Source organism: Thamnophis sirtalis, unplaced genomic scaffold, assembly GCF_051295495.1.
Source record: "Thamnophis sirtalis isolate CommonGarterSnake01/CBP01778 unplaced genomic scaffold, rThaSir2_p1.2 scaffold_4, whole genome shotgun sequence".
Classification (NCBI taxonomy): Eukaryota; Metazoa; Chordata; class Lepidosauria; order Squamata; family Natricidae; genus Thamnophis; species Thamnophis sirtalis.
The window spans coordinates 119961681-119974165 of NW_028261384.1; the positions used below are offsets into that span (position 1 = coordinate 119961681).

Here is a 12485-nt window from a genome sequence, read left to right on the forward strand (position 1 = left end):
TTGCCAAGTAATTGCTGCTACAGCGTGGCGTTTAGAAGATATCAGCCTAGCAACTCTGCAAGCCTGATAAAGGTCTGTAGTTGTGAAATCTCACGAAAGACTGTTGGCCAGGATTTTGCTGGAGAGGAATTCACTTTAAACTAAATAAAAGGGGTTTTACCGGGATGAAGAGTCGCCTTCGTGCTTTTGGGAAGCCTGGGTCAGAACAAGACTGGTGGCGTTCTCCTTCAGTGTCAGAGTACTGGGAGAATTCTTTGTTGACTATTATACAACATCTACATGTCCCATCCACCAACCACAGAAACTTGTCTTTCTCAAAAGCACCAATGATACCAGTGTTAAAGTAAATTAAAAATAAGCCTATTTAACTGGATTGAGGCTCTAAATTTCATCTGCTTTATCCTACTCCCTCAGAACAGGATTCGGAGAAGGAGAACATCATTCTCAATCCCATTTTGCTGTTTTAATTCTAAGCCACTAGCTTCCCTGATGAAATCTTAAATTTATTTGTTTACATCCCGTCTTTCTTATTGTTTTTATAAATAATAAAAACTTCCTCCTCCTAACTTCCCCACAACAACAACCCTGTGAGGTGGGATCAGCTGAAAGAGAACAACTGGCCCAAAGTCACCCAGTCAGTTTCATGACTAAGGCGGGACTAGAACTCTTGGTCTCTTGGTGATTGGTCCAATGTCAATCAACTGGCTTTCATGCCTAAGGCGGGACTAGAACTCTTGGTCTCCTGGTGATTGGTCCAAAGTCAACCAACTGGCTTCCATGCCTAAGACGGGACTAGAAGTCTCAGTCCCCTGCTTCTATCCCAACACTTAACTGCTAGACCCAACAAATAAATAAACTTACATTTTTGCCAACGTCATCCTTGGAGCTAACCAGGTCATCCATTTCTGCCCGCAGCTGCTTATTCTGCCTCTCCAGCTCCTCCCTTATTTCTAGAGCCTCTTCCAAGGCACGGCTCAGTGACAACACTTTGGTCTCCTTCTCACGGGCATCAGCTTCTGCACGGTCCCTCTCCTCAGCATGGCGGGCTGATATCAGCTTCTCCTCAGCCAACATCTGCCAGAAGCCCAAACATGGCTTAGTTAGCACATGTTCTTCACTAAAAATATATAGGTGAACTAACCAAATCTCTCAATTGTTGCTACACAAGAAATTCATTTTGTTTTACTATTGGGTACCAAATGTCTAGGGAAATTCTCAGTCATCCAGGTCACAGTTATCCAAATGTGCTTTTTCAAGAGGCAACTGGACTTTCTGGTTTGTCTTTGAAGATGTTTCCTTTCTCATCCAAGAAGCTTCATCAGCTCTGACTGAAGAATTCAGCGCCACCATCCCTCCAGAGCTGAAGAAGCTTCTTGGATGAGAAGTGAAAAGTCTTCAAAGAAAAACCAGAAAGTCCAGTTGCCTCTTGAAAAAGCAAACTTAACCAACTTTAGAACACCAAATTACAATTTTCTATAGATCAATTTTATCAATGATTTCATTCAAATTTGGAATAACATTTTTGTAGTTTTATTAATAAAGGAATTATTAACTATAGTAAGTCTGTACAGATAGTCCTCACGTAAAGTCCACAATTGAATTGGGTTGTACATCCTTGCAGTAGTTAAGCAGGTCACTCACTATATGTTAACTGACTGGGTTTTACAATCATTTTTGTGACAGTTGTAAAGCTAGTAACCAAGGTCATTAAGAGAATCACATGGTCATTAAGTGAATCTTGTTACACAAATCCATTTTTCCAAATGGGTGCTTTTTGCGGGAAACCAGAAAAAACTGCCAGAAACTGGCAAAAAAATCACAAACTGCAGTCACGTGGTTATAGGATTGCATGTGCCCAAATTTGATCATATGACCATGGGGGAGGGTGGTGTAGTGCATAACCATGAGGGCAGGTTGTAAGTAACTTTTTGGAGTTCTTCACAACTTTGGTTGCCAAGCAATCAGTTGTTAAGTGACGACCACCTGTACAAATGGTTTGGGTAACTTTTTCATTGTTGTTTTTCTTACATTTGCTTTTGTGTTACTTTTTTTCTTCCCTTTGTGTATTTTTGGGTGTGCTGTTTGTTCTAATAAAAAGACAAAATCAAATAAAACAAACTCAAGTAAACCAAATTTGGTTTCCTGTACTTGAAGAAAGTATGTGTGTGAATAAGTAAAAGGGTGGAGAGGAATGGAAAGAAAGAATCCAAAATTTCCATATCAAATTGGGGGGCTGGTATCTCCCCTCCCCAAAGTTTAACAATTTAATCAAATAAGCAGATAGGCAGCAAAGCCACCTGGCCCTGAAGAGGCAATTTGGGAATGAGGATGATAGTGATGGAAGTCCTGAGAGGATATGAAAGACATCTATTACAAGGGAATTAACTGCTCAGTTTATGGGCAGTTTTCATTTTGGAGACCTAAGTATTTAAGAATTCAAGGCAAGACTCCACCATTGTAGGATACAGCTATGCCATGGACAGAACATAGTTCTGGCGAGAGACCTGATGGATGACACAAAGGCCTCACCTGATCAAATTTCTTCTGCTTCTTCTCGAGGGCAGAGACCACCTGGCGCTGTTGGTCAAGGGCCACAGTGACATCATCCAGCTCTTGCTGCAGGCGGGTTCGGCCTTTCTCCAGCTTGTCACAGGCCTGAACCCGTTCATCATAGCGCAAGGTGAGGGCCTCTAGTTCCTTAGTTGCCCGGCGCCGAGCTTCCTCAATTGCTTCTGCTACTCCAGCATCTTCCTCCAGCTTCTTCTTGGTCTCCATCACCTGGTAAAAGAGCCAAGAAAAATCACACATACTCTATCCATCTCTACTACTAAAGATGCTGAGGGGATGGAAGCTTCCTGTAGAACATAAAAGTCAACTCTTCTCTTCCGCGACTTTCATGATGTATTTCCCTATGACGTCCTCACAAAACTGTTTAAAAATATAACCGTAGGATGTTTTATCGAGAGGTAAGGAAAAGAGATTTGGCAGAACTAGACCTGGAACCATTTTTTCCTAATCAAACCCTTGAGGAAGGAAGAGTAAGTACTAATTGAGGAGAAAAGAGGGGGGGGGAGGAGGAGGAGGAGGAGGAGGAGGAGGAGGAGGAGACTTTATTAAGTTAATTGACCATATCCAACATACAAAACTGATACAAAAATGCATCATTTAATGTTTTATCATTAACTTAATCAACTTTTTCTTTCTTTACTGAGTTTTTGTTTGGGTTGTGTTTCCTTCTGTGGCCAGTTCTGTTTCCTGCTACCCCACCTGCTGCTGAAGACTCTGGATCTGGCGACCGAAGTTGGCCTTGGCAGCTTCTTCCTCCTCCAGCTGTTCCAGCAGAGTTCCTTTCTCCTCTTCCAGTTGCCGGACTCGAGAGCTCAGATTCAGCTTCTGTCTCGTCTCTTCTTGGAGCAATTCCTGGGATGGGAGATAAGGATAAAAAGTATGGATCAGAGGCTGGACTCGTCCTCCTCCCCTTGGATATAAGATCTTCCTCATAGGAATAAGATTTTCTCCCTCTCTCCCTGTCCCTCCATCCCTCCCTCCATCCGCCCATCTGTCTGTCTGTCTGTCTCCCACTCTTATTATTTTTGCAAATAATTGAAGGTGGTGAACATATCCAACATACTTTCCTCTTCTTATTTTCCCTACAATAACAAATCTGTGAATTGGGTTGGGCTAAGAGAGAGTGACTGGTCCAAAGTTACCCAGCTGGCTTACATGGTTAAAGCGGGACTTGAATTAATGGCTTCCTGCTTATATATATAAATTATAAATATATAATTTAATAATATACACACTAATATATATACACACACATTTTCCAAACATTAAAATCGCAATTATACTTTTACAGCTTTCTGTTATCGGTATTTCTTTTTTCTGATTTTGGGTTTTCCATTTTCCATCCTATTATTTTATACATATTCTTCTTTGTTTACTTTTTCATTTTTACAATATATACATCTATATACAATAGGATATATTCCATCTCTATTGCTTTCTAAATATATGCCGTCTCTTTTCATTGTGTTTTCTATGTGTTCCTTATGCATCGATTTTACATCTCTTTTTGAGTCAGTTATACCACCCGTTCCATGTCTGTAGTTCTCTGTTTCCTTTCTATGTCTTAGTTCTATTGTTAGTTTGTCCATTTCTGAGCATTCTAACACCTTTTTTTATCATTTCTGCATTTGATGGAATGGTTTTTAGTTTCCAGCTTTGGGCATATGAAATTCTGGCAGCAGTGATTATATGAAGCATTAAATATTGGATATCCTTACTAATATTTTTTATTATTATTCCTAGAAGAAACAGCTCAGGGTTCATGTCAATTTTTTGTTCTTTTATTTCTTCTAACCATTTTTTAACTTTGGTCCAGAATTCTTTGGCTTTTGGACACATCCACCACATACGATAGAAGGTTCCCTGTTGATGGTTACATTTCCAACATTTTGGAGATCTATTTGGGAACATTTTGGTCAATCTGGCCGGAGGCAAATGCAACCTATAAAACATTTTGTAAATGTTTTCCTTATAGGATGCCGACATTGTCAATTTACAATTTTCCCCCCATACTTTTTCCTAGTGCTCCAATTCAATATTATACCCGAAGTTTTTAGTCCAAATTATCATTGTTTCCTTCATGGTTTCCGCCTCCATTTTGAATTTTAAAAGACAATCGTATGTTTTTGTAATCATTTTTTCTTCTGTTCCTGTTACTATTTTGTCCAATTCTTTTGTTGTGCTTCCTGCTTTCTAGCCCAATGCCTTAATCACTAGAACAGGGATAGGCAAGGATGGCCCTTTTACAACCTATGGACTTCAAGTCCCAGAATTCCTGAGCTACCCATGCTCAGGAACATCTATAAAATTCCAAAGTAACTTCTCTTTAGCAAGCTTTGAATAATGTTTCCATGTTAAAAATTGACTCAGCCTTCCATTCTTCCGAGGTGGGTAAAATGAGGACCCAGACTGTTGTGGGCAATAGGCTGACTCTGTAAACCATTCAGAGAGGGCCGTAAAGCACTGTGAAGTGGTATATAAGTCTAAGTGCTATTGCTATTAAACCTAGGACTAGAAAGTAAAATGAGTGAGGATACATGCAAACCTATCTTGGAAACTTTCTGAACCAGCTGGGGACTTGCACACCTGATGCATCATCTCAAGAAAAGAAATAGCTGCTTCTAAGGGCTTCCCAACAAGTGATGCATGCAGGATCCAAATCATATTTTGCATTTTGAACCCAGACCTCTGCGTAGCTCTTTTACAACTAATTAGGAACTACTATTATTGAGTGAACTGGCAAAACCACATTTATGACGTTGCTTTTAATTGTTTTTATTATGGTATTTATACATGGCTTTTATGTCTATTTGTACATTGCCCAGGGTCGCTTTATGAGGGCATTTTCTATGATACATATATTAATAACTTTATTTGTTTCCTTATTTGCAAAGGCTTCTATACCACTAAATTCCCATGGGCTATAAGAGAGTTAAAGACCACCACAAGGATAATAAAAATAATTCCAACATATAAAAACCCCCAGACCATCTTATGGGAAGAGGTTGATCCTTAATGTGCTCAAAATGGCCTCCTTATCAGTCAGGCCTTTATGGCCCTTCAGAAGCCAAAAAAGTTGGAGAAGGGCTGGATCTCTTGGGAAGGCTCACCCCCAAAGTGCTTGTAGAGAGAGACCCCTGTCCCAAAGAAGAGACCCTCAGCAATCCCTCTCTTTCCAATCTCATTGGGTGGGCAGATTCAATCCCAGGAGATCTTGTATGCTTCTAGGTCCTGGGACATGAATGGTCATACAGGTGACAACCAGTCTGGAAGCTCATTGACAGTCAATGCAACTCCTGGAGTGGCTGTGACAATGGGTAGATTTCAATGTGCTCATAGCTACACAAACAGGTTCAAGCCAGGGGTGAAATCCAGCAGGTTCTCACAGGTTCTGGAGAACCAGTAGTGGAAATTTTGAGTAGTTCAGAGAACCGGAAAATGCCACCTCTGACTGGCCCCAGAATGGGGTGGGAATGGAGATTTTGCAGTATCCTTCCCCTGCCACGCCCACCAAGCCACGCCCATAGAACTGGTAGTAAAAAATTAGAATTTCACCACTGGTTCAAGCTATAAATTTAAGTTCCCGTTGACATTTTCCTCCTCCAATCTCCATCTAAGATTCCAGGACCTTCCTTGAAAATTCACCAAGAATCAAAGTAGATTTATGTTTACATCCCTGAAACAGACATAGTTTTCCACCAGCTGCTGAGCTGTTTTTGTATTAACTCCCGCCCTTCCTATGTACCTGAGTATCTTGCAGATGGGATTCAACACTAGCCAGATCCTTGGCAAGCTTTATTGTCTTGGATTCTGTACTTCCCAAGGTACCAGAGACTCCATCGAGCTCATTCTGATTACAGGAGATAAAAATCCCAGGCAGAAAAGAAAAACAACAACAACAATGGAAAAGTTAAAATGTTATCAAAGAACATCAAATTATCAAATTCTCACAAATGAAAAGCTAAGATTAAAGGCAGAGCTTCATATAACATTCATTCAACCAAACATACAAGGACATGTTATCTGGCTCAGAAGATGACATTTTGAGAAAGTCATCTTTGAAGCATGAACATTTCTAGTTTTCCTGTGGTTCTGCAGAAAAAATCAAACTAACCATGATTGATGAAGACTCAGAAAGCAGAGAAGACAGTGGCCATAGCTTTCAGACAGGGCCATGTCGGGGATGCTCCCTGGGTGCCCTTTTCCCCCCACTGTCTGCCATTCACTTGCTCCCTAGTTGGTCAGTTTGCTCCCAACATTTCTGTGCTCATCCTCAAATGTCTCTCATTAAACATCGATCAGCATTTCCTCGATCATCTCTTAAGAAAAATTATGCAAAGCGAAAAAAATATCCTTGCATAATGAAACCTAAACATAGAATTCTGTGGGTTGCATGGCAGACAATCAACAAGGCACAGAAGAACATCTAGAGACATATCAGAGCCTTAATTAAAACTAGGAAGATGATTCCCATGGCAACATTCTGCAACCCAGTGACCTCCGTATCCTGGTTCGGTTCCTTTAGTTGTCAGTTGGAATGGTCAGGCTGGAGATTGAGCCAAGGGTCCAAGGATCTAGAACAGTGATGGCTAACCTTTTTGTCATTGTGCGCTGAAAGCATACATACCCTTAATGCAATGTGTGTGCGACACACATACCCCGTGCCACTTCTCCTTGCGCATGCATACACTCCCCCTGTGCGCATGCATGCACAACCCCTTTCCATGCCCCATTTTGGTCCTAGTAGGCCTTCCTGCAGCCTCCTGGGACCAAAAACAGGCTGGGGGGGGGGGAAACGCTGCCCCCCCATGCTCTCCCTGCACATGCATCTTTCAATGTGCCCTTCCCTTCCCCCCCCCCCATGCACAGCAGAGACCCAAAAATCAGCCGGCCGGTAAGAGGCACACGCACATGCGCAGTGCAGCTGAGCTGGGATGACGGTTCATGTGCCTGCAGAGAGGGCTCTGTGTGCTATCTGTGGCACGTATGCTATAGGTTTGCCATCACAGATCTAGGAAGTGCTTGGTGGACACAAATATTTTGGAGCAGAAGATAGCCATTCAAAATTCAGGTGGATTTTTTTGGGGTTTTTTTTTCACGGACAGACTCACTCATGTGTGGCCTTACACACCTGCAGCTTCACCAGCCTGTCAGTGAGCTCAGATTTGACTCTTTCACTTTCAGCTGCCCGGAGTTGCAGTTCCTGGACTTGACTCTCCAGCTTCTTGCGCCGCTGCTCAGATTCCAGCCTGGCTCCTTGCAAGATCTTCACTTCCTTCTGCATCTCCACATTTTCCCCTTCCAGAGCTTGCTTTGCCTTCTCCAGGGTAGTTTTGAACTAGGGAGATAAGAGAAGTAATTGCTGTGAGACCTTTCTCTCCTCTCCTGCTCTCTGGCACTACAATTTGTATTTCTTGGAGTAAACCCCACCCTGGGTCTGACTTTCCAAATGGCACACTTTAGATTCTGAGTAAGTTTCAAATTGCATTTCCACACTTCACAAGTAATCCTTGATTTACAACTATTCATTAAGTGACCGCTCCAAGTTATAAATAGCACTGAAAAATGTGACTTATGACTGTAATTCACATCTACAGGAGCCATGGTTAGAGTGCAGTACTGCAGGCTACTCCTGCTGGCTGCTGGCTGCCAGAAATTCGGCAGTTCAAATCTCACTGGCTCCAGATTGACTCATCCTCCCATCTTTCTGAGACCGGTAAAATGGGGGAGCCAGATTGTTGGGGGTAATAGACTTGATTCTGTAAACCGTTTAGAGAGGGCTGTAAAGTACTGTGAAGCGGTATATAAGTCTAAGTGTTATTCCTACTGCTACAACCATTGCAGCATCCCCATGGTCAAGTGGTCAAAATTTGGATGCTTGACAATTGGCATGTATTTAAGATGGCTGCAGTGCCTTCGGATCTTGTGACAACCGTCTGACAAGCAAAGTCAATGGGGAAGTCCGATTCACTTAACAACTATTTGTTACTAACGTAACACCTGCAGTGGTTCACTATGGCAAGAAAGTTTATAAAATGGGATAAAACTTACAACAACGGTCTTGCTTAGCAACAGAAATTTTGGTTCAACTGTGATCGTAAGTGGAGGACTACCTGTACAAAATTACTAGGGTTCTACATTTAGGCAGTAAATGGAGTAGTTGAGTTTGTACTATCGGAACTACCAAAGCTAAACCCATCAACTCCTCAGATCTTCCTTCCCCACTTCATTCCAGTACACCTAGCGGGCTCCGCTTCCGGCAACATACCCGTCGCGACTGCTCCAGCTGCTCTGACAGCTCCTCTAGGGCACTGGTGTGGCGCTGGCGCATGTCTACCACCTGTGCTTCGTGTGCCTTGATCTCCTCCTCAATGGTCTTCTTGAGCTCCGTCACCTCTAGCTCTCGTTTCGACCTGAGGGAGGAAGAGGACGGATAGATTAGCAAGGGGAGACAACCTGCTTCCATGGCACTTGTGGACTTATTGGTGAGGAACAAGGGTATTTTCTACACCCAGGTGCAGCAAGGTGTGAGTGAGGTAGACTCCTCTGGCCAAGCCCATATGTTACCGTAGCTCCTGCTGTGCGGCTGTGGAATCCAGGGTGTCCTCCAGTTCCGTCTTCAGAGCTTCCAGCTCCTCCCCAAAGTCACGACGTTGTTTCTCCGCTTTGGCACGGGCCATCTTCTCCGTCTCCAGGTCCTCCTGCAGTTCTGATATTTGTGCTTGGAGCTCACGCAGAGACTTGAGTACAGCGTTCTTCTGGGATGATTCTTCCTCCACTCTGCATGGTGAGTAAGAATGGTCAGAGAGACACGTCAAGGGGGCCAAAAGACTTGGGAAATGGGGGATCCAGGGAGAAGGAGGGCACAGTCCAAAGACCCCCTCCCCTCCATAGTCAGAACACCAGAAGTTCCTCAGGGAGAAGCCAAGGATTGGAGGGCAAGTGTTTAGTGCTAGAGTTCAAACAATACATTTCATAATTGTCTGTTTCTCTGATAATCAAGAGCTTTCATCTTTTTTTGATCCAGAGCACTATTTCTCATCCTGACAACTGTATGACATGTGGACTTTAACGCCCAGATTTCCCCAGTCAGGTGGCTGGCTGGGGAATTCTGGGAGTTAAAGTCCACACAACTTAAAAGTTGCCAATGTTGAAAAATACCGCTCCAGAGAATTCCAATCTTTGACAACATTAAGTCCTCCGTCTAACCTACGTTGAAAATTATCTTCAGAAATTTTGTTTTTTCTAGAGTCAGTTTGGTAAAAATAAGCCATTTTTCCTTTTCCCCCCACAATTTTCCATATCAGGGAACATCAAAAGTAAGAAGTATTGGAGCCTCAATATGAGCCCCTGTGGGCTTTGTAGAGGATAAGAAGAGGCTACCACAGCTAGGAAGAAAGAGAAAAAGGGTATTGTAACTATCAAACACCGCATAGTTTGCCAAGATCAAAGAAAGCAAGACCTACAAAGATTTCATGTATCTTTAATGCTAGTCCTGGTGTGAATATCGAATCTTGGAAACTTCAAAAGAATTTATGAAGAATTTAGTTTATAAAGAATTTATTGAGGCACACATTCCTTGAATGACTTGAAATATTACTTTCTGAGTTTCTTCCCAAGTTGCCATTTATAAAATAAACTATCAATAAACTTCTGCCTTTTAAAAAAAAATATGCTTGTTACTAATTTCCCTTTTGGCACATTCTCAACCTTCCCACAATCTCTCAATTGCTTAGATCAATGTTTTTCAAAGTTGGCAACTTTAAGATATGTGGACTTCAACTCTTCCCCAGCTGGAATGCTGGAAGATAAAATCCACATATCTTAGTTGTCAATTATTATTATTTTTTTGAAACCCACTGTTTTAGATATGCATCTGAGAAAGGTTCAGCTTGGAATTTTTCTAATTTTCTCCTCTCCCCACAATTTCCTATATGGAAATCTTCTTCATACTCTTGGTTTAATTAATTCACTTTCATAGTCTTGATATCATGTTGTTCCCTTCTGCATTGGCCCAGAACTCCAGGAACTACCAATGAGTAGAATGCAGGAAGATTCTCAAATAGACGCACTAGTCAGGCCCAGAACCGATGAAACGGCCTTTACAGTATATAATTAATTGTTGTACAACTGGCTTTTTAAAAAGTGGATTAAAGATATACGGACCTTTGAACTAGATCACAATTGCATGGAGAAAAAGGAATAAAAGAGTCAGTTTAGTGTAATGGTTAAGGTGCTGGCCTAGAAACCAGGAGACTGGGAATTCTAGTCCCACCATAAGCGTGAGAGGCGGCTAGCTGATTTGGGCCAGGTACTGCCTCTCACCCAGTCCATTTCACTGGGTTGTTGTAGTGGGGAAAATGGGAGGGAAGAATATTAGGTATGTTAATCACCTTGAGGTACATATAAAAAAGGGAGCATAACATCTAAGAATAATAATTTATAACAACTGCCAATTGTTACTGTTTAGATTTAGTACCCACTGCTATAAAAATAAATTAAGCAAGTTATATACCGTATTTTTTGGAGTATAAGATGCACCGGAGTATAAGACACACCAAGGTTTTGAAGAGGCAATTTTTTTAAAAAAAGGTCGGTAGGTAGATAGAGGGAGAGAGGGAGAGAGAGAGAAATACAGTAGGTAGGTAGGGAGAGAGAGTAGGTAGGTAGGTAGGTAGGTAGAGGGATAGCGAGAGAGAGAGAAATACAGTAGGTAGGTAGGGAGAGAGAGAGAGTAGGTAGGTAGGTAGGTAGGTAGGTAGAGGGAGGGAGAGAGGGAGAGAGAGAGAGAGAACTACAGTAGGTAGGTAGGGAGAGAGAGAGAGTAGGTAGGTAGGTAGGTAGAGGGAGGGAGAGAGGGAGAGGGAGAGAGAGAGAGAGAGAGAGAGAGAGAGAGAGAGAGAGAGAGAGAGAACTACAGTAGGTAGTTAGGGAGAGTGAGTAGGTAGGTAGATGTTTCTAGGTGCATTTATCCATGTGCTGGAGAAGGAAATTGCTGACAACCTGCAGCCCCTAATACTTTGTTTCTGCTGGCACAGCACTTGATCAATCTAATTCTCATCAATCACTTTAACTAAAGAGCTTTCCGAAAGGAAAAAAAAAGTTTTTGCACTCTGCAAACCTCCCCAAAATGGCCTGTCTTTTGCAAAAACAGGCCCATTATTTTTCAAATAAAAGGCATGAATAGCCTTGGTGAGGGGCTTGCAGAGTGCTCCTGGGGGCGTGCCCCCCAAATGAGCAAAAAATGGCCCGTTTTTCATGAAAACAGACCTGTTTTTTGTCAAAAAAATTGCATGCATAGCCTTATGGAGGCTTATAGAGTGCTCCTGGGGGCTGGGGGGGGGGAAAAGCCAATTTTCTGTTCATTTCTGCTCTTCCAACCCCCAGGAAAGCCTCCATAAGGCTATGCACAGTCATTTTCGTGAAGGGGCAGGGCTTCGGGAGGCAAAAGCTGTATTCGATGCACCCAGATTTTCAACCTCTTTTTTGAGCAAAAAAGGTGCATCTTATACTCGAAAAATACGGTAGTTAATTTCCAAAAATACACTCTATTTTCTGTAATACGAGGTTGTACATTATATACAGTGATAATCTTACTGCTGTCAACAAAGTTTTGTTGATGGTTACTATGAGAATTCACATAATTGTACAATCTCTTCTGGCCGCACAGAAAAAAAATCTCAATATATTCAATACAATTGCTTGAATGAGTTTCTCTTTTTGGAAGTATACAGATTTAAAGGGAAATCTGGATGGGGTTTCCCTTCCTTCTCTTTCTCCACTCCATCTCCCTTGCAAATTGCTTCTTCAGAAGCCATTCACGTATATTCCAAATGACGTGAATGTTACTGCATCTATTTTGGTCCTTAGGCTTGAGATGTGCCTTCTGGATATTTATAGCTTGGCTCGAACAAAGC

The 12485-nt window shown here is 42.1% G+C and overlaps 1 protein-coding gene across 11 annotated transcripts in view; it reads right to left on the reverse strand.

Annotated features, from left to right (window-relative positions):
* Positions 1 to 12485, reverse strand: part of LOC106553386 (myosin-10) — an 87384-nt gene that overhangs the window by 21921 nt on the left and 52978 nt on the right. For all 11 annotated transcript variants that reach the window (XM_087713939.1, XM_087713938.1, XM_014071864.2 and 8 more), the window contains 7 exons: positions 9136 to 9348; positions 8837 to 8981; positions 7700 to 7906; positions 6314 to 6418; positions 3268 to 3420; positions 2530 to 2778; positions 862 to 1074 (listed from right to left, as the gene is read on the reverse strand). In XM_087713939.1, the coding sequence (XP_087570065.1) occupies positions 862 to 1074; positions 2530 to 2778; positions 3268 to 3420; positions 6314 to 6418; positions 7700 to 7906; positions 8837 to 8981; positions 9136 to 9348 (1285 nt within the window). The remainder of the gene's footprint in view (positions 1 to 861; positions 1075 to 2529; positions 2779 to 3267; positions 3421 to 6313; positions 6419 to 7699; positions 7907 to 8836; positions 8982 to 9135; positions 9349 to 12485) is intronic.